The sequence below is a fragment of the Panthera uncia genome, chromosome F2 (genome assembly GCF_023721935.1).
Source record: "Panthera uncia isolate 11264 chromosome F2, Puncia_PCG_1.0, whole genome shotgun sequence".
Lineage (NCBI taxonomy): Eukaryota > Metazoa > Chordata > Mammalia > Carnivora > Felidae > Panthera > Panthera uncia.
Genome location: NC_064812.1, coordinates 16661380 through 16687760, shown reverse-complemented (window position 1 = coordinate 16687760; position 26381 = coordinate 16661380). Strand labels below are relative to the sequence as shown.

Sequence of the window (26381 nt, the reverse complement as noted above, 5' to 3'; positions counted from 1 at the left end):
CATGAAAGTTGCTAATCTATTCAGAACATTCTTTCTCATTTTTCCCATGCTGCTAAATTGTTAAGGGTTCACTAGTGCTCATGGATATAGGTACTCTGACTACAATTCTGAGATGGACAAGCTCCAATGTAGCTAAAACACACGGTGAGAACACACGGTGTTCTCATTTATTATATAGCCCAATGCTATACAGACAGTATCAATGAACCACTAAAAACTATATATAAGGCTCAAAGTGGACTTGCTTATAAATTACATTATTCATTTTTTAAAATAAGCAATCCATGGTCCTGTGCCCACTCCACCCTACCATGCAGTGTGATACTGGGATGCTTTACTCAGTTTACAATTATATGCTTAAGAAATATTACCCCCCCAAAACAGAGAAACTATTCTTCAAAGAAAGATCTTTAAGTGCAGAATTCCCACATTCTTGACAAAGTTATCTCAGATTAAACGGACTGCAGATTTTCAACCTCTCTACATCCATATTAAGAATGCTCAGCTATTTTGTCTTGTTATCAAGAGTATAAAATTATCTTTCAAATTTCAAAATGATTAACAATGTTTTAACTGACAGTGAGTACAATAAGCCAATGGTATAATGTGGCTACTAAATAGTAATTCTTTACTTTGTTAAGCAGAACACTGCTAGAGTACTTAATTCATTCTGGGTACAGCTTTTCAAAGGGAATATAAAGACATTCAGGAGAGTGACAGAATTCTGAAGAAACTAAAAATATGTGATGTGTGGCAGAGCCTATTATCAGGCCCATGTCCTCTTCTTCTTAGGCACACTGCTCTGTCATACTTCCTAGTCTCCCTTGCTGTTAGGTACAGCCATGTGAGGTTCAGCCAATGGAATGGGAGAGAAAATGATACATATCTTTCGGATTAGGCACATAAATGGGCCACTCCTTTCAGTGGGGTGGAGTAAAAGCAGGCTGCAAAGTCACGTGATGAAACTGAGAAAGTTCTCTCAGCCTGAATGTCTGGAATGACTACATGGGAGGAGGCTAAGACCTGAATGTAGTCACCTGCATAGTATAGTTAAGCGAGTGAGAAATAAACTTCTACTGTATTAACAACCCTAAGGAATATACTGTTATCACAGAAGAAATGTTTAGTGTGAAGAAGTTTGAGTCAGAGTGGGGAGATGCAAATAAACATAATAGAGCATTCGAATATACAAAGAGTTGTCATGATGAAATCAGACTTGACAGGTTCTAGATAGCACTCAGAAAACAGATAAAGAAATGGAAGCCTCTCAAAATAAGTTGATTTTTTAGGAATCAGAGCTAACGAACTGAATAGTGAAGAAAGTGTTTCACCAAAAGTGGAATATCCACATAAAAGATCAAGTATAAAGGAAGAGTCCAGAACTAAATTAACTAAACTAGAAGCCATTAAGAGTCTATAACATACACTTAATATCTGTTTCCCGGCTTGCTCAAATTCCAGCTGAATACCTCACAATTAACTATTAAAACAGGGCCATCAGGGACATCATTCTTGTCCTCGGATAACTCAATCTCATTTCCTTCTACTCTGCTCTCTACTCACTTGGCTCTAGCCACCCTGGTCTTCTTAAGCTATTTTTCTAACACATCAAACACACTTTTGCCTCAGGGTCTTTGCACTTGCTTTTCTTCTGCCAAGAACCTTTGTCCCTCAGATACCCCAAATGGGTTACTATTTTACCTTTTTCAGGTCTTTGCTCAAAAGTCATCTTCTTAGGCCTTACTTAAGACTATTTATTTAACACTGTGACCCTACCACACTCTCTTGGCATTGCTTAGCTAAATTTTTCTCCATAGCAATAGGTTAATATTATACATTTTATCTATTTATTTTTACTTTCTCAACTAAGGTGTGTGTGAGCCCTAGGAAGATAGAGAAATTTTTGTATTTTTCAACGCTATACTCCATTACCCAGAACTATGCCTGACACAGAATAAGCACTCAATAATATCTCTTTAATAAAATATTTGAATTTATCTTCCTACTCACGTTCTAAAATATGCAAACCAATTTTGTCAAAGATATGGAAAACTCATTAAATTCAGTCATTAAAAACAAAACAAACCACAGAGAAGCCTACAATATACTTATTATGTACTCTGAGAATTGAAAGGTGGAGAAAAAAGTCTCTTCATGTATTTTACATTTCACTAGGAGACAGAGAGGCAAACATAAATATTTAATGGCAAGCAGTGATAAAAACAAAATACAGTAAGGGAAAAGAGAGTGATGGGCAGAGGAGCTAATCACTATAATTGAGAAACTGATCAGGGAAGGCCACTCTGAGGTGACACCTGGGCAGAGACCTGAGAAAAATAAAGGATCACAACAGGCAAATATCTAGAAGAGTATTTCAGGCAGAAAAAGCATGAACTTTTGTCCATGGTAGCTGTCTAAACAGGCACTAACTTGAAAATACAGTAATTTGGTACAAACAAAAATTCTAAATGTGCATACTCTTCAACTAAGCTACAGTTATTCCACTTTTAGGAATGGATGCTAGAAAAATCCACATAGTAATGCTCATACAAAATAAGCTCAGGGGCACCTGGGTGGCTTAGTCATTTAAGTGTCTGACTCTTGACTTTGGCTCAGGTCATGATCTCATGGTTCATGAGATCAAGACTTGTCCCTGCTTGGGATTCTCTCTCTCCGTCTCTCTCTGATCCTCCCCTGCTTATACTCTCTCTCTCTCAAAATAAACATTAAAAAAAAAAAAAAAAAAGCCCAAGGATGCTCACTCTAACAGTTCAATAGAAACAAAAACTAAAAAACAACCAAAATACCTATGAACAAGAATCTAGATAAATTTGGGTACATCAAGACAATGGAAAAAGCCATGCTGCTTTTAAAAGGAATGAGACTGTGTATTAAAAAAAAAAAAAGTGTGTGTGTATACACACACACATACACATATATATGGCAAGTTGCAGAATAGTATGCATTATATAACCCCGTTTTTGGAAGAGAAAAAGATTTATAATGCAGCCTTACTATACACACATATAAATACACCCACCATCCTTCCCAACAAGCCCATATATCATATGTACAGTGACTTTCCCCTCTACAAATTACCTCTTCTGGCAGAGCAGAATGGGGTTTGTCAGAAGTTGCAAGTAGTAAAACTGGAGCAAATGAAGGAATATTCTGTAACAATGTAATAAATGTGGCTTTCAGTGTTGGTCCAACTATTTCCCACCACAAGTGGATATGAGGAACATATACTATACTTGGTGCTGTTCTCTTAGCTTCACGAATCATCTAGTAGAGAGGGAAAAAAATTATATTCAGTTAAAGAGTTAGTATGTTAGTAATGCTCGCTTTTTATTGGTCTGGAACAATGTTTAACTTCCCAGAATTACTATATAAAACCCTCAAGATTTTAAAATGCTTTCCCGTTTCGGTCTTATTTTTAAATGTTTTGTAAAAGTCTTGTAAAGTTCTAGTAAGAGGCAAAAGATTTATGCGATATGAAGAGAAATCAAAGTATTAAAAGTCTTATTTTTAGGAAAACATAATTGCTTTAAGCAATTAGGAAGAAAACAGCTTAATACATCTAGAAGACTTCTGTTAAATGCAAAAATAGAAAACTTACATTTGAAAAATTTTAATATAAAGATAGCAAAAACAGAAGCAGCAGAATATCTGAGTGCTTACCATGCAGCAGTCACTGTTTTATTTATTTATTTTTTTTAATGTTTATTTCTGAGACAGAGAGAGACAGAGCGTGAGTCAGGGAGGGGCAGAGAGAGAGGGAGACACAGAATCCAAAGCAGGCTCCAGGCTCCGAGCTGTCAGCACAGAGCCAGACGCGGGGCTCAAACTCACAAACCGTGAGATCATGGCCTAAGCTGAAGTCGGTCGCTCAACCGACTGAGCCACCCAGGTGTCCCAACAGTCACTGTTTTAAATACTCTACCCACTTAATCCTCACAGCAGCCATACAAAGTAAATACTATTATTATCTCCATTTTGCAAATGGGGGAAACAAGGCAGAGATCTAATAACTTTCCTAGGTCACACAGATATTAAATGGTGGAAATGTGATTTAAACCCATACTCTTTAATGACTAAGCAATTACATATAGTTCTATTTCATAAACCTGGAGGTAGAAATCAGAAAGATAAAAAAAAAGTTCAAAACAGATAAGCAATTCTAGACTGTGTCTCTGGAAGACTGCTTCTCTTACAGCTTACTTGTCTGGGCAATAATGAATTACCTGGGCACACGTTTCTTCAGGAGATGTAGCGCTGACTCCAAAAAGAACAGGAATGTCTAAGGTATATACTGCAAATTTTTCCAAAGCGTGGATGACAGCTGGTGCCAAATGAGAACCTTGCCCAAATCCTGGCTCTCCCACTATCAATATTCTTGGTCGAAAAGACATAGGTTGATAACATGCATTTCTGAAAGAAATTAGCTGTATTTTAGAAAAAGCAAAAGTTAAAATTTTCCTCCTAAATTACCAATTTTTAACTTTCTTAAGGCAAAATTTTTGACTATATGGCTGGTCAATCCATAACAGTATGGTTCAAGTGGTCTTTGGAAAATATCAACCTCCACAGATTTTAGGACTACTTTATACAGTGTAATTTCTATTATGGTGACAACTGTAATACCAAAAAATTTTTGATATTTTAACTTAAAAAAAGAAGATCAGTTAGCATTCTTATATTTTCAACCACCATCTTTTAGTTTTTAGGAATTTACACACAAGAAATTATATATACTCATTTGCAAGGGAAATATACCTATTCAAATGAAGAAAATTAAAATTTTCTTTTGCCTTATTAAAGGATTTTTGAGAAAGCCCATTTTCATATACGGATGGAACATCATCATCACTGTATGCCAAGTCACTTTCTAGCAGAGGACAAGAAATATCTACAAAACAAAAAAATTGTACATTAGTAACTTTTCTGGATTGCAAAAAGCAAACGTTTATGTAATGCATTAGTTATACAAATCAATGTCCATGAAATGTACAACAAAATTTAAGAATCAAAAACATTTGTGTAGATATGAATAACAAATATAAATGCACTTCAAATTCAAACAGATCTAATTAAGGGCAATCTTTGAAGTAAGTTTCCTTCAAACATCCAGGCAAGGCAGGACTAAATTCCTTTCAAGAGGCTGTTTTCTAAAAAAAAAAAAAAAAACAAAAAAAAAACCCACACAAAAAAACCAACCACAAAACATTTCTGGGATGTATAAAACATTTAGTTTTCCTGATTATTAAATGGCCGATCAAGTATCATACCTGAGTCTAAAGCTTTATTTGTTCTGATTTCTGCATGTGGAAATACTCTCTGCAGGGCTTCTAAGATCTGGTGAACAGTACTTTGTAGGAGTGGTTTCACAACAGTGGACAATGCCTGCCCAGGTGATGTCACAGCTCTTTGGGCAGCTGGTATCATCTTTTGCATGGCTACCTCAAAATCCTTAGCTGAGATGGTAATTGAAGAGAGATCCAACTGTAGTTTCTCACTGGTGGTATAAATTTGTGGGTAGCGTCGACGCAGAGCACATAAAGCGGCCTCAGAGCATATTGACTTAATATCTGCACCACAGTATCCTATCCAAGGCAACCAAAAAAAATGTTTTAAAGTAAATCATCATCCTATGAGCATGACTATGGTTAAAAGAAAATTAAAACTCAACATAGAAATAGAGTAAAATATTCAGAGTAAGGATAAAATCTCTCATCCACTCAGTAAACTTGTAACGGTTAATAACCATCAACAAATCAATCAACTTTTGCAAGTGAAATGTACAAACACTAAATGTAGCACAGCGGTCAAGAACAAGAGTTTTAAAAGGACAGACTAAGTTCAAACTCCAGTTTTTCATTTACTGCACATATGATCTTTGGAGAATCATTTATGCTCTTTGTTAAGAGCATCTATGTTAAATTCCTACATTAACATTTCTACGTCTGTAAATTGGGGATAATGCTACCTGCAGGACTGATGTGAGAATTTCTCGAAATAACATATACAAAATACTTAACAGAATGACTAGAAAATGTAAACAGCAAAAGACAGCTATTATTATTATTGTCTAACATTGCTCTCAAATTCCCCAATAGCCAATTCATCAAATATCTCTATTTAATATCCAGGATTTTTAAAGAAAACATGCCACAAATAAGAGACCAGAAACAAACAAAATCTGTATTTCTTTAAACATAATCTTGCCCAAGACTACAACTTAATTTCTGAAATGCATGCATTTTATCTTTTAATGCCTAAAGCAATGTTTACCAACACAGTTTTCTGCTAGTTCTTCTAGAAATATGTCCAGTGGTTTAGGATTCCAATCTCTTGTATGAATCTTAAGAATTTCTTTTCGAGCCTGTAAATAAGAACAATTTTAATTTTTTTATAATAAGGCGCTATTCAGATTTGAATAATTTCAATTTAAAATAGTTTTATCTAAAAATCATAAAGAAATCAATACCTACTATAACAAAAAACAGTAAAAGTAAAAAGAAAAAGATGCACTTGTAAGCATTTAAGGAATTTATGTTAAAGAAGATTCGTATTTCTAGTGCTTAAGTTCTAGGCATCATAAATGTGAATGAGAAAAATTAATAATGATGGAACTATTGTTCATTCTGGTCTATATTAAGAATTGTTTAAGAGTACTGACAGCACTACTCATGTTTTCCTCCTTGGTTCTCAAGAGATTAAGTGGCTTTAAAACAACTAGGTAGGATTGTATGGTAGTGTCCATGCAAAAGTCAAGGCTAATAAATTGACTAAGGATTAACTGTTCATTATTAGGCTACATGCTCTGAAGCAAAATAAAGTCATATGGTAACATTCAAAGGCTATGCTCAAATTGAGAAAAATGTAAAAGTGCATTTAGGGGGGCATTATTTTAATTAGAAAAAAAAGAATTAAAAAAATCCATATTCTTTTCTTTAAATAAAATAAAACCTCCCTAAGAATACATACATTACCTCTTTGGATGTTAATCACATTTGACTTTGCTTTAGAACATACAAAACTCAAACTTCAAATTTTCACTGTGCCAAGATTTCCTATGATAAGAGCAACATAGTCTGTCAAATTCTGAATAATGTTAAATTCCTACATCTTTGTCAGGTAGGCTGAAAAGGAATTCTCTGTCAAAGCGACCAGGCCTTCGCAAAGCAGGATCGATAGAATCCAGTCTGTTGGTAGCACCAATGACCACAATTTCTCCTCTGCTGTCCAATCCATCCATAAGAGCTAGCAAGGTGGAAACAATGGAACTAAATGTAAAAATAAACGACAAGAGATTAAACATATGATGCTGAATATATTATTCCTTCTTGTGCTAAGACTTAATATATTAAACAGGTGAACACATATTCTCAGAGCATGCCATTACTTCCCACAGATTTAAAAACCTTGTAAAATAACATACTAAATGGCATGTAGAGGTTAAAATCAATGAAAAACATAAATGGTTTTTAGAATGCCACTAATGGAAGACATTTCATAAAGCGTAACTTCACACAGAACTTAAGAGTTCCTCAAAAAGGATACTTCAAAAAAAAAAATACTAGATAAACTGTATCTAAAAAGTGGTCCATTGTATACACATTGTCAACAAAGAATGCCCAAATAAAATAGAATATACATAAAGCATTGAAAGAAAAAGAACTTTAATTACATTTTAATTATGGAGAGAGAATAGTAAAACAATCTCCACATCTTCATCACCCCTTTTTAATAATTATTAATGTCCTTTCAGGGTGCCTGGGTGGCTCAGTTGGTTAAACGTCCAAGTTCGGCTCAGGTCATGATCTTACGGCTTGTGGGTTTGAGCCCGGCATCAGGCTCTGTACTGACAGCTCAGAGCCTGGGGCCTGCCTCGGATTCTGCGTCTCCCTCTCTCTCTGCCCCTCCCCTGCTCACACTTTTTCTCTCTCAAAAATAAATAAGAATTTAAAAAAAGTTATCAGTGTCGCTTTTTTATGACTTCACCTAATTGTGTTTTTCTCCATCCAACAGATTTTAAAGAAAACCCCAAAAACTTTCCACAGATCATTTAATCCATAAATATTTCATATTAAATACTTCATGTATTTATTTCTAAGATAAGGACTTTTAAAAACTCCCACAGTACCAGGACACCAATGGAAATGACAATAATTCCTTAATATCACCTAATATTTAATTTTCCTAATTGTTTCAAAATATCATTTCTACATTTGATGTTTTTAAGCCAAGATCCACACACCTTGGGGTCAAATGTCCCTCAATTCCTTAACAGTCCCCATTGAACCTTCTTTTTTTGCCTTCATGCCTTTTATTTGTTGGAAGAAACTGGGTCTTTGCCTTGTAAAATTTCCTTCCCACATTCTGGATTAGGCTAACTTGTTTCCTGATAGGGTCATTAACTTGTCCTATATCGTTCATATTTCCTACAAACTGGCAGTTAGATCTAGAAGCTTAATAGATGCAGGTTAAACTACTTAGGATAGCATATATGATAGGAGTATTCCATGTACTTCCTATTGTATACTCAGCAGGTACATAATATCAGTTTCTCATTTAACATCAGGGGATTGGGTTTACAAGAGGGGTTATCAGCTTACTACATTCATCCTAAACTTCGCCATCAACCTTTTTACTTTACTGTTTTTGTAGCCACTTACAATTATTGCTTAGATCAAGGTTTCTCAATCTTGGCACAAATGGCATTTGGGTCAGGTAATTATCTGTTGTACAGAGCTGTCCTTGGCACTGTAGAATGTTTAACAACATCTGTAGTTTTCACCCACTAGATACCAGTGATACATCACTCGCCTCCAATTTGTCACAATCAAAAATGTCTCCAGACATTTGTCCCATGGGGGGCAAAATCTACTCTCAGTTGAAAACCACATGGCTAGATCTACTATGTCATAAGGGGTTGCAAAATGGTGATTTTTCTATTTCATAATTTCCTCTGTATTTATTACCTATGATTTCCCTATAAAGAACAACGTTACTTCATCAATTACTCTCAATCATGGCATGAATCATAGTTACAGGACAGGAAAAAGAAATGCCTGATTCATTTTGTTTATCAATTTTCAGAGTAATGAGTCACTGTTTTAGCACCCTTTGGAGTGACCAATTAAGTTTTTATTTTTTAAAAAACGATCATTAAAAACTGACAGTTTTTATGTATTTGATGCTTTTCACTCTATTATAATCATTATTATTTTTTAAAAAAATTTCTTTTGATGTTTTTATTTATTTTTAAGACAGAGCATGAGCAGGGGAGGGGCAGAGAGAGAGGGAGACACAGAATCCAAAGCAGGCTCCAGGCTCTGAGCGGTCAGCACAGAGCCTGACGTGGGGCTTGAACTCACAGACTGTGAGATCATGACCTGAGCCGAAGTCAGACACTTAACCGACTGAGCCACCCAGGCACCCCTATAGTCATTATTATTTTTGATGCTCTAATTATCCCATCTTGGCCAACTGAAACTTTCAAAACTGACTATGTCATTCTGTTATGACCCTAGTAGTTTTCAATGGCTTCTTTGCTTCCAGGCATCACAAGATATTCCAGGCTAGTCTTGCTTATTTCCAAACTCATTTCTATTATCCACCATCTCTCCTCTAAGTGCTAGTACCACATTTTGGGTGCCAGGGGTGTGAACTGCTACTGGGTTGTAGTAACTCCTAGGCATTTTTAAGTGTTTAGAGCTACAAACTATTTTTTCTTAAAAAAATTCATCCTGAGAGGCACCTGGGCGGCTCAGTCAGTTAAGCGTCTGACTTTGGCTCAGAACATGATCTCGTGGTTCATGAGTTCAAGCTGACAGTGCAGAGCCTGCTTGGGATTCTCTCTCTTTCCCCCTCTCTCTGCCCCCTCCCACTCTTACTCACTCTCAAAATAAATAAAGTTAAAAGTAAAAAAAAAAAAAAAAAAATCAATCATCATGAATTCATATTGATACTCCCAATTCAAAGTAAAGATTTTAGGGTTTTAATTTATTTTATATTTATATCCTTTCTTAAGCTAAAAATCGTATTTTCTACGGCATTCACATACTTACTTGTATTCTCTTTCAATATTATTACTAACAGATAAAAATTACAGTTTAATAATGTTCAATGTGCTAACTTCTAAAAATGCTTAATTTAACAAAAATGTTTATGCTCAGATATTTTAAATCTTTGGTTAAAAAATTGCACATTAAGTTTCTCATATCAATATATAAGCCACCCAGTTTCCCAACACCATTTACTGAAGAAACTGTCTATATTCTTGTGTACAATATCCCCACTGCATATTCCTGCTTTTATCAGAGATTAATTGATCATATATAAATGTGGGTTTATTTATGGGCTCTCTATCCTATTCTGTTGATCTATTTTTGTGCCAGTGCTATACTGTTCTAATTACCATAGTTTTGTAGCATATCTTGAAATCTGGGATTGTGATACCTCCACCTTTGCTCTCCCTCAGGATTGCTTTGGCAATCTTTGAAACTGGACCATTTTCTTACACAATTCACAAAAACAAACTCAAAATGGATTAAAGACCTACATGTGAGACCAAAAACCATAAAACTTCTTAAAGAAAACATAGGGAATAATCTCTTGGACACTGGCCTTATTAGCAACAGTTTTCTAGATGTGTCTTCTTAGACAAAGGAAACAAAAGCAAAGTTAAACTATTGGGACTGTATCAAAATAAAAACCTTTTGCAAAGCAAAGGAAGGTATCAACAAAACAAAAAGGCAACCTACTGAATGGGAGAAGACCTCTACAAATGATGTATCCAATAAGGCATTAATATCCAAAATATATAAAGAACTTACACAACTCAAAACCAAAAAAAAAAAAAAAAAAAAAAATTACCAAATAATCTATTTAAAAAATGGGCAGAGCACATTCTTTGAAAGAGCAAACACTTTTCTAAAGAAGACATACAGATAACCGAAAGACATGTGAAAAGATATTCAACTAGCCATCAGGGAAATGAAAATCAAAACTACAATAAGGTATCATCTTATATCTGTCAGAATGGTAACATCAAAAGACAAGAAATAACAAGTGTTGGTAAAGATGTGGAGAAAAGAAGACCCTCATGCACTGTTGCTGGGAATATAAATTGTTACAGCCACTATAGAAAATAGGATGGTGGTTCTTCAATAAGTTAAAAATAAAAATACCATATAATCCACTACTGTTTATTACCCCCCCCAAAACAAAAACGCTACCTGGAAAAGATACATGTACTTCTATGTTTATTGCAGCATTATTTACAATAGCCAAGATATGAAAGCAACCTAACTGTCCATCAACAGATGATAGATGGGTAAAGACGATGTGCTATATATGTATACAATGGAATATCAGCCATAAAAAAGAATGGGATCTTGCCATCTGAGGCAACCTAGAGGATGTTACACTAAATGAAATAAGTCATTCAAAGACAAATAACAAATTATTTCAGTTATATGTGGAATCTAAAAACAAAACAAATAAACACCACAGAAACAGAACCATAAATATAGAACAAACTGGTAACTGCCAGAGGAAGGGAGATTGGGGGTGTGGGCAGAATGGGTGAAGATTAAGAGGTACAAACTTACAGTTATAAAGTAAGTCATGAGAATGAAAAGCGTAGCATTGGGAATATAGTGAATATTGTAATAATGCTGTATGGTGACAGATGACAACTACACTTATCTTGTATGAGCATAGCTTAATATATAGAATAGCTGAATCATTATGTTTTACACCTTAAACTAGTAACACTGTAGGTCAACTATCCTTCAATTAAATACATGTATGTACTTGAGAAGGCATGTGCTTCCCAAATTATAATTTTTGTTGCTAAAATTTCTAATTCCTTTTAGAACTATTCCAAAACATAGTACTCAATTATTTGGTTGCAAAGTAATGGTAGTATTGTTAAATATGTTTGATCCTACCAATACAATGAATACAATATGGCTGCTGATGAAATTTGTCATATATAAAAAGTCTGTATGATTACTGTAAGTTATTGCAGACACAACTATTTTTTACCATAGCACTTAACATTTTGATTTACTAAGAGCAACAAATGAAATAGTATATAGTATCAAGTCAAAGACCACCAGACTACAGTAAATATTGTTAGCTGTTAAGAAAATAAAAACCTACTTCTCACATTATTATGTCTTATTCCTCTTCATATTATTTATAATAAAAAACAATACTGGCATATATGAAGACATGTCAACATTTGCTTTAAAGTATCCAAAATTAATTAAGCAATTACAGATAATACTTGAGACAATTTGAAAAGAGGGTTCTGAAAAACTGAAGATGAACTAGGATTAAAATTTAGATTCAAGTTGAGGCAGTGTCACTAAGGACAAGTGCCCCCACCTTGGCAGTCAGTTTATCACAGAGGAGATGCAATTCTCTCGTTCTGAAAATTAAAAAGTTGGGCTAATAACTGAATCTCAAACTAGTAGTCATGCACTAAGACATATTTTGTTTGGCCAAAGCAGTATCTTAAAAAGATCTGAATTAGTTGGCAACATTTAAAAGATATTTAACACAAAAATTTGAATATAACATTTAAGAAAGTGCAAATTTATTTTTCAAGTCTGAGTCAACTTCTGCACTTCAATAATAGGTTTGGGCTAAAAACAACTGGCTATGCTCTTATGATTAGATGCTCAGCCACACTCCAAACCATAGTCCCACTCTTACTACTGGCTTGCCTCACTCATTTCATTTGCCTTACACCTCACTAGCCAGTGGACATTTAAGTTTGTATCATGAATTAAACCTGTAACCAAGATTTTACAACTGTGCTTGTGAATACCTTGCCATGCAGAACAGGTTCATTTTCTTTTTGTACTATATATTGGGGTTCTACCAAGAAGAGGAAACTGCTGGTTTGTGAAGTATCTTTCACTATTTTAATATTCTATCCCTTATGCAGTATCAGTACAGCTCAGAAAACAGGAAGAAAGACAGAAGTGCTATTAAACAAATTTTACCTGTGAATCTGATCTTGCCTGCTTGATCGTACAGGAGCCAGACCATCAATTTCATCAAAAAAAATAATGGATGGGCGCATCTGATAAGCCTAGAAAGCAGGTCCAGTGGTTGCATGTTAATATGAAAAACTTCAAATATATAGACTTAATATGAACCATTTTAATCTGTTTTCATTCTAACTTGCTTAGGAGAATTAATTTCTAATTTGTAAATCTAAACATAAATCTAAGAACTATATTTTAAGAACTTACATATCCAAAAATATAATGCAAACAATTTAATTTTTTTGCATTCTCCATTGGAATTATTCAAGATACATACTCCACTGGTCATATACCTTGGATTTCATATAGCTATAGTTATTGGGACACACAAAATATATATTTAAAATCAACTGCTAAAACAAGACAAAGAACAGAAGACAATGACATAGCCTTCCTCCATGTCAGGATGGGAAAACACTTAGCAAGATGCCATATTTTTTTTTTTAAGTCTATTTCAGTTAAGTTAAAGAAACTCAGTGTGTTCTATAAAGAGATTTAAAAGCATCTGCAGCAATATGCCTTAGTAGATCAGAATGTATTATCTTACAATGTGCTGTCAATACAATCTGGGATATGAAATTGAAAGCTACTCTAGGGCAGAACTAATCTTCAACTCACATACTGAGACATAACTCGCTACTGTTAAGTATGAGACTACCAGCCTCTCTCTGGATATGAGACATAAGACTCCAAAGAACTTAGATCTTATTATTCCTTTCTCTTCTTCCTATAAAACTGTCTATCATAAGTCAGTATTATCTTAATAAAGAATATTTGGTCTAATTTTTCTGAAAAGTGATTAAATGCCACACCTATCTAATCCTTACATACTTACACCCACATTGATTACAGATCTATATAGCGAAATTTTAATATCATACCTGATCAAATAGCAATCGTAGCTGTCTTTCAGACTCTCCTACCCATTTACTCAGACAATCAGCACCTTTCCTCATGAAGAATGCTACTCTTTTATCCCCTTGACTGCACTCATTGGCAAGTGCTCTAGCAACCATAGTTTTTCCAGTTCCAGGTGGGCCATAAAACAAACAACCTCTATAGAAGAATAAGTGTTATTTTAGTACATTAAAAAGTAGACTATTTAAACTAAATTAGAAACCAATTTCATGAATACAAATTAGTGAATAAAGTGAGACAACTATTGTTTCAATCCACAAAGCACAACTTAAAACCTGAAAATTAATACTGATACTACAAAATTAATATTGAAACTAAATAAAACCCTTTATTTTAAACATTTTTTTAAAAAAATTTATTTATTTATTTAAGAGAGCACGTGCACGTGTGTGAGAGGGGAGGAGCAAAGGGACAGGATCCCAAACCAGCTCCATGCTCAGCACAGAGCCTCACATGGGGCTCAATTATGACCCAAGCTAATATCAAGAGTCAGTACTTAACTGAGCCATCCAGGTGCCCCAAAATAAATTTTCTTTTAGTCATTCATCATGCCCATCATATTACTTTACCTTGCATAGAAGTCAAGCTTAAAAAGACTTGATAGTTTACTTTTGTGACATATCAAGGGAAAGAATACATTTCATCTACAACCTTTGGTCTCAGCGTCAGTAACACAACACCAAAAGTTGTGCAAGAAAACATGTTGGGAATGAACAGAAGAGAAAGTAAAGTAAAAAAAAAGAGAGATTTAAGAAATAATTGTGGTGTTTAGGTGGTAGAGATTAGGACAATGTAAATAATTTGACATCATTCTTGGTGACATCACTGTCATGGGGTAATCTATAATTTTTCATTTATTTCTAAAGTTATTCATTGCTCTTAGAATAGAATTCTTAAAAAAATGGGCTATATCCATAACTCTTTTTTCAAGACTTATTTTTAGTATTTATTTTTGAGAGAAAGAGACAGAGCGTAGTGGGGGAGGGGCAGAAAGAGAGGGAGACAAAGAATCTGAAGCAGACTCCAGGCTCTGAGCTGTCAGCACAGAGCCTGATATGGGGTCCAAACTTGTGAATTGCGAGATCATGATCTGAGCTGAAGTTGGACGCTTAAATGACTGAGCCACCCAGGCACCCCTATACTCATAATTCTTGTTAGAAATGTAAAAAGTATATAGAAAAAGAACATGTCATGGATTAAGTGCTACCAAAGTAACATGAAATAATCAATTTCAGATCACCATATAACTGCTCTTGAAAAGAAACACTAAGGATAAAAGCCATATATGAACGACCCAACGCTAATATCATCCTCAACGGGGAAAAACGGACAGCTTTCCCCCTAAGGTCAGGAACAAGACTGGGATGTCCGCTCTCGCCACTGTTATTCAACATAGTATTGGAAGTCTTAGCCTCTGCACTCAGACAACCCAGAGAAATAAAAGGCATCCAAATCAGCCAGGAGGAGGTCAAACTTTCACTCTTTGCAGATGACATGATACTCTATATGGAAAACCCAAAATATTCCACAAAAAAACTGCTAGAATTGATTCATGAATTCAGCAAAGTTGCAGGATATAAAATCAACGCACAGAAATCGGTTGCATTCCTAATACACCAACAATGAAGCGACAGAAAGAGAAATCAAGGAATCGATCCCATTTGCAATTACACCAAAACCCATAAAATACCTAGAAATAAATCTAACCAAAGAGGTGAAAAATCTATACACTGAAAACTACAGAAAGCTTATGAAAGAAATTGAAGACACAAAAAAATGAAAAAAGATTTCCATACTCCTGGATAGGAAGAACAAATATCGTTAAAATGTCGATACTACCCAAAGCAATCTACATATTCAATGCAATCCCTATCAAAATAACACCAGCATTCTTCACAGAGCTAGAACAAATAATCCTAAAATTTGTATGGAATCAGAAAAGACCCCAAATAGCCAAAGGAATCTTAAAAAAGAAAACCAAAGCAGGAGGCATCACAATTCCAGACTTCAAGCTATACTACAAAGCTGTAATCATCAAGACAGTATGGTACTGGCACAAGAACAGACACTCAGATCAATGGAACAGAAAGAGAACCCAGAAACGGACCCACAAACATAAGGCCAACTAATCTTTGATAAAGCAGGAAAGAATATCCAATGGAATAAAGACAGTCTCTTTAGCAAATGGTGCTGGGAAAACTGGACAGCGACATGCAGAAGAATGAACCTGGACCACTTTCTTATACCACACACAAAAATAAACTCAAAATGGATGAAAGACCTCAATGTAAGACAAGAAGCCATCAGAATCCTCGCGGAGAAAGCAGGCAAAAATCTCTCCGATCTTGACCGCAGCAACTTCTTATCGAACGTCTCCAGAGGCAAGGGAAACAAAAGCAAAAATGAACTACTGGGACCTCATCAAAATAAAAAGCTTCTGCACGGCAAAGGAAACAATCAGCAAAACTAAAAGGCAACCGACAAAATGGGAGAAGATATTTGCAAATGACATATCAAATAAAGGGTTAGTATCCAAAATCTATAGAGAACTTCTCAAACTCAACACCCAAAAAACAAAGATTCCAGTGAAGAAATGGGCAAAAGACATGAATAGACACTTCTCCAAAGAAGACATCCAGATGGCCAACCGACACATGAAAAAATGCTCACCATCACTCATCATCAAGGAAATACAAATCAAAACCACAATGAGATACCACCTTACACCTGTCAGAATGGCTAACATTAACAACTCAGACAACATATGTTGGCGAGGATGCGGAGAAAGAGAATCTCTTTTGCATTGTTGGTGGCAATGCAAGCTGGTGCAGCCACTCTGGAAAACAAGATGGAGGTTCCTCAAAAAATTAAAAATAGAACTACCCTACAACCCAGCAATTGCACTAGTAGGTATTTATCCAAGGGATATAGGTGTGCTGTTTCGAAGGACATATGCACCCCCATGATTATAGCAGCACTATCAACAATAGCCAAAGTATGGAAAGAGCCCAAATGCCCATCGATGGATGAATGGATAAAGAAGATGTAGTATATATATATATAATGGAGTATTACTCGGCAATCAAAAAGAACGAAATCTTGCCATTTGCAACTACGTGGATGGAATTGGAGGGTATTGTGCTAAGAGAAATTAGTCAGAGAAAGACAAAAATCATAGGACTTCACTCACATGAGGACCTTAAGAAACAAAACAGATGAACATAAGGGAAGGGAAAAATAATATAAAAACAGGGAGGGGGACAAAACAGAAGAGACTCATAAATATGGAGAACAAACTGAGGGTTATGGGAGGGGTTGTGGGAGGGGGATGGGCTAAATGGGTAAAGGGCACTAAGGAATCTACTCCTAAAATCATCGTTGCACTATATGCTAATTTGGATGTAAATTTAAGAAAATAAAAAACAAAAGTTAAAAAAAATAAATACATAAATTAAAAAAAGAAAGAAAAGAAACATTAAGATTCCAGAAAAGCAGAAATGGTGGGAAAAATTTCACATGTGATGGATGAAATCTATTAGAAGTTAAGAATAACATACAAAAGAGGGGTGCCTGGGTGGCTCAGTTGGTTCAGCATCTATTGACATTGGCTCAGGTTGTGAACTCGCGGTCGTGAGATCAAATCTCCCACTGGGCTTCGAGCTGAGCGTGGAGCCTGCTTGAGATTCTCTCTCCCTCTCTTTCTGCCTCTCTACCCCTTGTGAGCATGTGCACACATGCACTCTGTCTCAAAAATAAATAGTAAAAAAGAATAAAATATAAAAAATAGTAAGAAATTGACATGATCAAATGCAGAGAGAAAAAAAACAAAGCAACTGTTTAACCACCAAACAAATTGAATAAATAAATGACAATTTCAACATACAAAAACGAAGGCAGGAAAAGAATTTAAGAATGTGTGTACTGAGCTAACAATGTTATTTGTGAGGCTGTATCTTAAGAGGTAATTGAGGATTCATACAAAGAGGAAGCAATGAGATATTCATATTAACATCTGTGACAATAAAAAAAAATCTACATAGTCAGCAATAGCGGAATTGATTTAAAAAAATGATACATCCACATTATGGTATATTATTCAGCTATTAAAACAGAAAGAGAACCACATGAAAACAGCAGGTTAATACAATTATAAATTTATTATAAGGGGAAATGTTTGTTGTAAGGAAGGAGAAATGAGAAAACATCGGGAGAGTTGTTTTTTTCAAATTTACTAAATTACTTTTTTTTTTTTACAGTAATACAGTATTTTATTCCATTAATAACTAATATTTGAGAGCATTTATATTAATGGAACTTAATCTAAGAGAAGTTCGACTTACTTTTTTTTTTAAAGTTTATTTATTTTGAGAGACAGAGGAAGAGAATGGAAGGGGCAGAGAGACAGGGAGAGAGAGAGAAAATCCCAAGCAGACTCCGCGATGTCAGCACATGATGTGGGATCTGAACCCCCGAAGTGAGGGATCATGACCTATGGACTTACTTTTTAAGGTTTATTTATTTATTTTGAGAGGGAGGGAGAGCAGGGGAGGAGCAGAAAGAGAGGGAGAGAGAGAATCCCAGGCAGGCTCCATGCTGCCAGCACAAAGCCTGATGTGGGGCTCAAACACATGAAACTGTGAGATTATGACCTAAGCTGAAATCAAGAGTCAGATGCTCAACAAACTGAGCAACCCAGGCGCCCCTTGACTTACTTTTTTTTACATTTCAATATCAGGTATCAATAAGAGGAAAAATATGGTCAAAATTACTATGTCAAAAACTTACAATAAATGCTTGATGTTAGTCTAAATACAATTCAGTTTTTGGCATAAAGTTCTTTGGCTGCAAGAAGAACATTTGGTTTACTTCTCTAATAGGAATATCCGCATTTAATGCTGGGATAGCTTCTTCTTGGTATTTGTTCTGCTGTTGATTTTTAGCACAGTTCTTTATAATTGTATGAATGGAGTGGAGAGAGGTACTCATGATATCATGAGGTACTCTAAGTAGGAGTACATAACTATAGTAATGAGGAGGCAGACAGGCAATGCGACTGCCCTGTATTTTTGAGGCCAACAGGTTAAACCTAAGGAGTTTACTCGATATTCAGGAATAAAAGCCCACACAAAATATAGTATGAAGCCAAACTGGGAGCTTAAGAAAAGAAAAAAGCCATAAATCACTCTCTGTGGCAATGGCAATGATGAATTTTCCACCATTTTCACTGTGACTTCAGACAATCTTGGGTCCCTGAAATGACCACTCAGGCCCCTCCTGACAGCTTGGCCACCTCAATGGTGAGTCCCCTGTCCAAGCACCAACAAGGAAGCTGCAGAAGGGGTTAAAGAGGGAAAACTGAGGAACAAGCTAAGTCACAATGGCACCCCTCTTCCCACTTACTAAATTACTCTAGGTGCTTCCAATGCTTCTTCTAGAAAGCAAATGCTATTATTTAATATCAGTATCTTTCTAGTTAAAAAAAATGTTTTTAATTCACCAATGTTTAACTGTGATTGATGTATGCTACATAACTTTTATAATGGAAAAGCAACAAAGCTTACCAATCTAAAAAAGTGTACTTAAATTAACATTTCTATACAGGTGATTCAGGAAAAGTTGCACAAGGAAAAAGGAATCAAGGACTAGGGTTTATAAAAGGGTGGGAGAATGTGGGTAAACAGGTGATGGGCATTAAGAAGGGCACTTTTTGAGATGAACACTGGGTGTCTTATGTAAGAGACGAATCACCAGGTTCTACTCCTGAAGCCAAGACTACACTGTATGTTCACTAACTTTAAATTTTAAAAAATGGGTTAATAAGTGAGATATAAACACTAGAAAGAAAAGGACCAAAATTGGGGCCCTGGGTGCCTCAGTCCGTTAAGCATCTGACTCTTGATTTTGGCTCAGGTCATGATATCATGGTTCATGAGATCAAGCCCCAAGTTGGGCTCCACACTAACAGCGTGATGCCTGTTTGGGATTCACGGTCTCCCTCTCTCTCTGCCCCTCCCTCACGCACTCCCTCAAAACAAATAAACTAAAAACAAACAAAAAATCACTGAGACCACCCTGATCCCTTTTACTACTCCACACAGGCAACTTGCTTGGATAGTTTACTTTCTGGTATTGCACAAGATGAGATGCTGCAGAAATTAAGTTAAAAACTCCCTACTGAAGAGGAGACTACTAACCTGTGCTCAGGCCTACTGCTAAAATTCTGGCAGCCAAGTTCATAAGCTTCCAAGAGAAAACTGGAGGATTCGTCTCTGGGGGGAAAAAAGGCCCGACTAGATACTGACTTTGAGGACTTCTGGTAAAAGAATCAGCATCCATGGGGGCACCTGGATGGCTCAGCGGGTTAAGCCTCCAACTTCAACTCAGGTCATGATATCATGGCTCATGGGTTCCAGCTGTGCTGACAGCTCAAAGCCTGGAGCCTGCTTTTGTCTCCCTCTCCCCCGCTCACACTCTGTCTCTCTCAAAAATAAATAAAAAGTTAAAAAAAAAAATCACCATCCACCAATCACCCTAAGGTGAAGCCTACAAATTAACAAGCCCTACTAGTGAGCTTTTAAAAATAAATTAAATATTAACAGAAAGCCAAGGATCACTAGACACAGAAAGCCCCTAAGATCAAGAGGGATGAAAACAAGAAAGAAAAAGAAAAGTACATTAATCTAGAAAGTCCAACAATCAACTGACATGAATTGAGGGAAAAGGAAAAATGGAGCAGAAAATTATTGAAGAAGTGATACAAAAAAACCTTCCCACAAACCAGACATTTTTCCAGACCGTAAAGGTATATAATAGCACAATGAAAGCAGGAGGGGAAAAAGATGCATCAGCAGAGTGTGGTTACATGACCATCCTCAAAAAGAAAATAAAAATAACCTCTTGTGCACTCTTTTTTCTTAAGATATTCCCAGGTTGTACTCCATCAAAACACAGCTGTAAAAAAAGGTCGTAGGGCACCTGGTTGGCTCAGTTGGTGGAGCATGAAACTCTTGATCTTGAGTTTGTGGTTTTGAGCCCCATGTTGGGTATGTAAATTAAAAATAATTTTTTAAAAACCTTAAAAATAATACTAATACTAAAAAAGGGGTCTTAGTTGAATCCAGGAAGCAGGGAATCCAGCACTAAAAGATACATAAAGGAAATCTCACTGATGGTGATGAGAAGTCCCAAAGTTTAGTTGTGCTACAAGACTAGGAATAACCCATATGGATGGAAGCAAGAGAACAAAAGCTCCAACAAGATGTGTCTAGAAAAATGAGGAGTCAATAAATTATTTGATATGTTTAACTATACTGAAGAGTTTTCTCTCTAGCAAACTCTGTGGATGAACTGATAAGCACATATAAAATTATTTTAAAAACTCTATAAAGAGCAAAAAAAAACCCCTCACCCACAGGCAAAGAGTATTAACGCTGAGGGGAAAGAGCAAGGTTGTAAAAAAGAGAATAGTCATGATATACTATATATGGCTCAGCTGTAAAAAAAAAACATTTACATTTACATAATCATAAAGCACACACTGAAAATTGATTCAACACTTATATTTGTGCATAAAGAAGCTACTGGGAGCATATGAGGACAGGAAAAAAATGTGTATATATGGAGAGTGGGGAAAGCAAAAGAACCAAATAGTCACTATTCATGTTAGAAGCCTACAGAATTCTGTCTAAAACAGAAAAAAACAAAAATTACAGTATAAGCATATTATTTAAATCTATATAGGTAAATACCTAACAGCTAAAGGAGTTGAAAACAGTTGGCTTTGGAAAGTGGGAATTGAACTGGAGGAGGAAGAGTAGAGGGAGGACTACTGCCACTACCATTTTTTCGTTTGTAAGACTTACAGTACTTATATGACTTAAAATTATGTATGGGGTGCCTGGGTGGCTCAGTCGGTTAAGTATCCGACTCTTGATCTGGATTCTGGTCATGATCTCATGGCTCATGAGATTGGGCTCTATGCCGCCAGCACGGATCCTGCTTGGGATTCTCTCTCTCTCCATCCCTCCCCCGATTGCGCGCTCTCTCTTAAAATAAACAAAACTTTAAAAAGTATTAAAAGTATGTACATATATTACTTTGATACAGACCTGAAACAAAATTGTAAAAGTGAAAGAAAAAACTAAAAAGTATAGGAGAAATTTCAGTAAATATATGAAAAGCATTGGAAATTATTTTTCTTTTCGTGGAGGATCAATTTTGAAACCATTTTTCAAGTTAAATATTAGAAAAGTAAAAATATTTGAAGTACCCAGAAAAGCACAATAAATTACTGTAGACCTAAAACATTTCAATGGAGAAATGTTATCTTTCTGGACAACAGCAGCACAGCCCACATTTTGGCTAAAATAAAATTATTAAATTACCTTGGAGGTTGAATTTTGAATTTTTCAAAGACTTCTGGATAAAGTAATGGAAACACCACCATCTCTTTTAGAGCTGCAATATGATTAGACAGGCCACCAATGCTATCAAATCGTACCTGATAATGGAAGGGAAATCAAAATTAAAATATCACTCCATTTCTATACTAGGCTCAACCTATACACAGCCAACTGAGTAACAGCATTTTAGTTGCAGCCTGAAAAAGTCCGTAAAGTTTCGGATTTAAAGAAAAATTGGTTAAACTTTAAAACTAAATTAAAACAGTATGTAAGTTCAAGCATACAAGATCGTACTCACTGAAGAATCTAGTTGCATTGGATCAACATCTGCAAGACTTGCTCCAATCTTCATTCTATCTTTATAAATTCCTTTTAATTCATCTTTCCGAAAATTTAGTGGGAGGCACCTATTTTTAAAAAATTAAAAAGAAACACCCATTAGGGTGTTGGGTAGCTCGGTTGAGCATTCAACTTTTTTTTTTTGTTTATTTTTGAGAGAAAGAGAGAGAGACAGAGGGTGAACAGGGGAGGGACAGAGAGAGAGAGAGGGAGACACAGAAACCAAAACAGGCTCCAGGCTGCTCCAGGCTGATGTGGGGCTTGAACCCACAAACTGTAAGATCATGACCTAAGCTGAAGTCTGGCGCTTAACCGACTGAGCCACCCAGGCACCCCAAGCATTCAACTCTTGATTTTGGTTCAGGTCATGACCTCAAGGTTGTGGGATCAAGCCCACTTTGGGCTCCATTCTGGGTATGGAGCCCACTTAAGATTCTATCTCCCTCTACCACTCATGCTCTCTTTCTCTCTTAAAAAAAAAAAAAAAAAAAAAAAAAAAGACAAATAAATAAAAATAAAATAAAAATAAAACACCTATCAGTTCACTTTCTCCCCCAAATTCTATGTCAGAATATGGACATTTTTCCTAAAAATTTAAAAACAAGTTGGGGTACTTGGGTGGCACAGTCAGCTAAGCATCTGACTCTTGGTTTCAGCTCAGGTCATGAACTTGTGGTTTGTGAGTTTCAGCCCCCCGCATCAGGCTCCATGTTGGCAACGTGGGGCCTGCTTGGGATTCTCTCTCCCTCTCTCTGCCTCTTCCCTGTTTGTTTTCTCTGTCTCTCAAAATAAATCAATGAACATTATAAAAAATAATTTAAAAAATTTAAAAAGTTAAATTTCAATCAGCAACTGTGAAATTATGTATTTCAACTTCATTTTCTTTATAGGTTGAGAACTTTAATGTTAGAAATATTTATACCTGAAGTTTTATTATTAGAGATATACAGTCAAACGAAGTACCAGTGTTCAAGATGCCACAGCATCATAAAGTAATTCATGGTTAGCAATTCAGACTGTATCAATATACTTTATACTGACTGTGCTTAACATATACAGAGTATTTACTACTTGTCAGGCTGTTTTAGGTGCTTTATATGTAACAGTCCATGAAATCCTCAAAACAGTCATTTATTGAGTAGCTACTATTTCTCCTATTTTAAAAGAAAACTGATGGGGTGCCTGGGTGGCTCTGACTCTTGGTTTTGGCTCAGGGCATCATCTCGCAGTTCATGAGTTTGAGCCCCGCATGCTGACAGCATGGAGCCTGCTTGGGATTCTCTCTTTGCCCCTCCTCTGCTTATGCTCTCTCTCTCTCAAAATAAATAAATAAACCTTAAAAAAAACCTGAGGCACAAAAAGATTAACTGAAATGCACAAAGTCACAACTGGTTAAGTGTCAGTTCCTGGACTCAAACCAAAGCAGTGTCTCCAGACCTGCAATAACTCTGCTACAGTACCTCTCAGCAAAATATTCATAGTCCACCAAGCATCTTGGATCCACATCAACCATCTCAAGCAAGAATGAATCACTACTTTCCTAACTACTTTCAAAAACAGTTACAGTAGATTATAAAAAATACACCTAGAAGTACCTGCTTGTTTTATAGATGGAGAGTGGAAACTGCTTATGTTAGAGGTTAAGACACGTTGGAATGCCTAAGAAAAGAAATACAACTGAACACAAGTAAAAGCACACCAAACTCACCCCAAGTGACAAGTCTTGGTATCTCCAGACTCCACAAGGAATTTATACTGTGAAATCTAAGATGAACACGTTTTCAATTGTGGCTTTTTAAAAGGTATTTCTCAAATAACTTATTTATTTATTTATTTATTTACATTTATTTATTTATTTTTGACAGAGCACGAGTGGGGGAGGGGCAGAGAGAGGGAGACAAAGAATGTGAAGGAGGCTCCAGGCTCTGAGCTGTCAGTGCAGAGCCCGGTACAGGGCTTGAACCCACAAACCGTGAGATCATGACATGAGCTGAAGTTGGACGCTAACTGACTAAGTTATAGTTCTTAATAGAAATATAACTGCATGATATAGAAACTACAGGATTAGATGTACATTTCTATGAATGAAGGCAAAGAAACATCAGTCTAAGTAATACAGGTTTTCGATGATCTAACTCAGTGCTGCCAACAGAAATGAAATGTAAGTCAAAGATGTAATTTAAAATTTTCTATTAGATACACTAAAGAAAAAGTAATAATATATTTCACTTACCCAACTTATCTAAAACATACCATCTCAATATGCAAAATAAATATTTAAAAAACTGAGATATTTTACATTCTTTCTTATACTAAGTCTTTGAAATCCAAGAATGTGTTTTTTTTTTTTTTTTTTTTACAAAATTTTACAATATTTCTCAATTCAGATTAGGTACATTTCAAGTGCTTAATAGCCACATGTAACTAGTGGCTACCATACTAGGGCAGAGCTAATGTGGTAAAAGAATAGAGCTTAGGATACAGAGAATGGTCGGTTTGCATGTCCCTTCAATTATTATGTTTCTAATTGCTTCACCATGCAGTTTTTACTCTATGAGAATATTACTTTATTAGGATACAAGCCCTGCATTTTTTTCACTCCCCTGACCACATCTGTAAAATGGGTATGATCCTTGCTATAAACTTATATATGAACTTACACGAACTTATATTACAAAAAGTTATGAAATAAGTAAACCCATTTTCCTAAAGAGTTCTATAAGAATGTATTATTATAATTATTATAAACAGAAAAAAATGTATTTGAAGTGAAAAAATTTCAAGTTTCCTCAAGTCCATGTTTGTCAAGCACCATTTGAGCTATACAATGGCTGTAAAAGAAAATGTTCTAATGTATTTTAAGTTTCAAATATAGATGTTTCAAACAAGACGGCATTCTAATTTATACATGAACTTTTTGTAAAAATTTGTACATGTTTATTTATTGGGGGGGGGAGAGAGAGAGGGAGAGAGAGCATCCCCAGCAGGCTCTGTGCTGTCAGTGTCGACCTGACGTGGGGCTCGATCCCATGAACTGTGAGATCATGACCTGAGCCGAAATCAAGAGCCGGATGCTTAACTGACTGAGCCACCCAGGTATCCCAAAATTTTAAATTTGGTCAAGCTGTATCTGCTCCCAAATTATTCAGCCTTCTCACCACTTACAAAAAAATAGCTTATAGTATTAAAAAGCATCAGTAGAAGACTTACCTGTTGATAGCTCTATTGCGGCTCCTTTTCCTCCGTCTCTCAAAGTGCTGTTCATCTTCAGAAGAGGAAGACGAAGTAGAGTCACTACTGTGGATTGCATGCCTTCGCCTAAAGTAAAGAGCAAAACTGAAATCATGACGAAGGAGGGCAGGAAAAACAGAGGCATAAGATGCAAACATCAGAATTACCTAAGGATCCAAAAAGATTTATCAAAAAATTAATACATTTGCTGAAGCAATGGAGTAGGCTTTGATGGTTCAATCTTTTGGAAGGAATAAAATACATGGATAACTGAGAGGAAGGGAAAGAGATAGGTGGCTGTGATAGAGCTGACAATCAAATGTTCGTTATGATAGAATATGGTCCAAGCAGAATGACTTCTTAGTCTTGATGTAAATCAGTTACCCTCAAAGAGAAAGGTGGGAAAAAGAGGATATTAAAC

The 26381-nt window shown here is 35.7% G+C and overlaps 1 protein-coding gene and 1 pseudogene across 3 annotated transcripts in view; both read right to left on the bottom strand.

Annotated features, from left to right (window-relative positions):
- The window catches only part of ATAD2 (ATPase family AAA domain containing 2), a 68172-nt gene that overhangs the window by 15632 nt on the left and 26159 nt on the right, over nucleotides 1-26381 (bottom strand). For all 3 annotated transcript variants that reach the window (XM_049632919.1, XM_049632920.1, XM_049632921.1), the window contains exons 9-19: nucleotides 25940-26047; nucleotides 22689-22797; nucleotides 22373-22488; nucleotides 13952-14126; nucleotides 13026-13114; nucleotides 7127-7286; nucleotides 6292-6382; nucleotides 5289-5603; nucleotides 4777-4909; nucleotides 4245-4431; nucleotides 3100-3285 (exon numbers count right to left, since the gene is read on the bottom strand). In XM_049632919.1, coding sequence (XP_049488876.1) covers nucleotides 3100-3285; nucleotides 4245-4431; nucleotides 4777-4909; nucleotides 5289-5603; nucleotides 6292-6382; nucleotides 7127-7286; nucleotides 13026-13114; nucleotides 13952-14126; nucleotides 22373-22488; nucleotides 22689-22797; nucleotides 25940-26047 — 1669 coding nt within the window. The remainder of the gene's footprint in view (nucleotides 1-3099; nucleotides 3286-4244; nucleotides 4432-4776; nucleotides 4910-5288; nucleotides 5604-6291; nucleotides 6383-7126; nucleotides 7287-13025; nucleotides 13115-13951; nucleotides 14127-22372; nucleotides 22489-22688; nucleotides 22798-25939; nucleotides 26048-26381) is intronic.
- LOC125924426 (phosphatidylinositol N-acetylglucosaminyltransferase subunit P-like) lies at nucleotides 17849-20454 on the bottom strand (annotated as a pseudogene).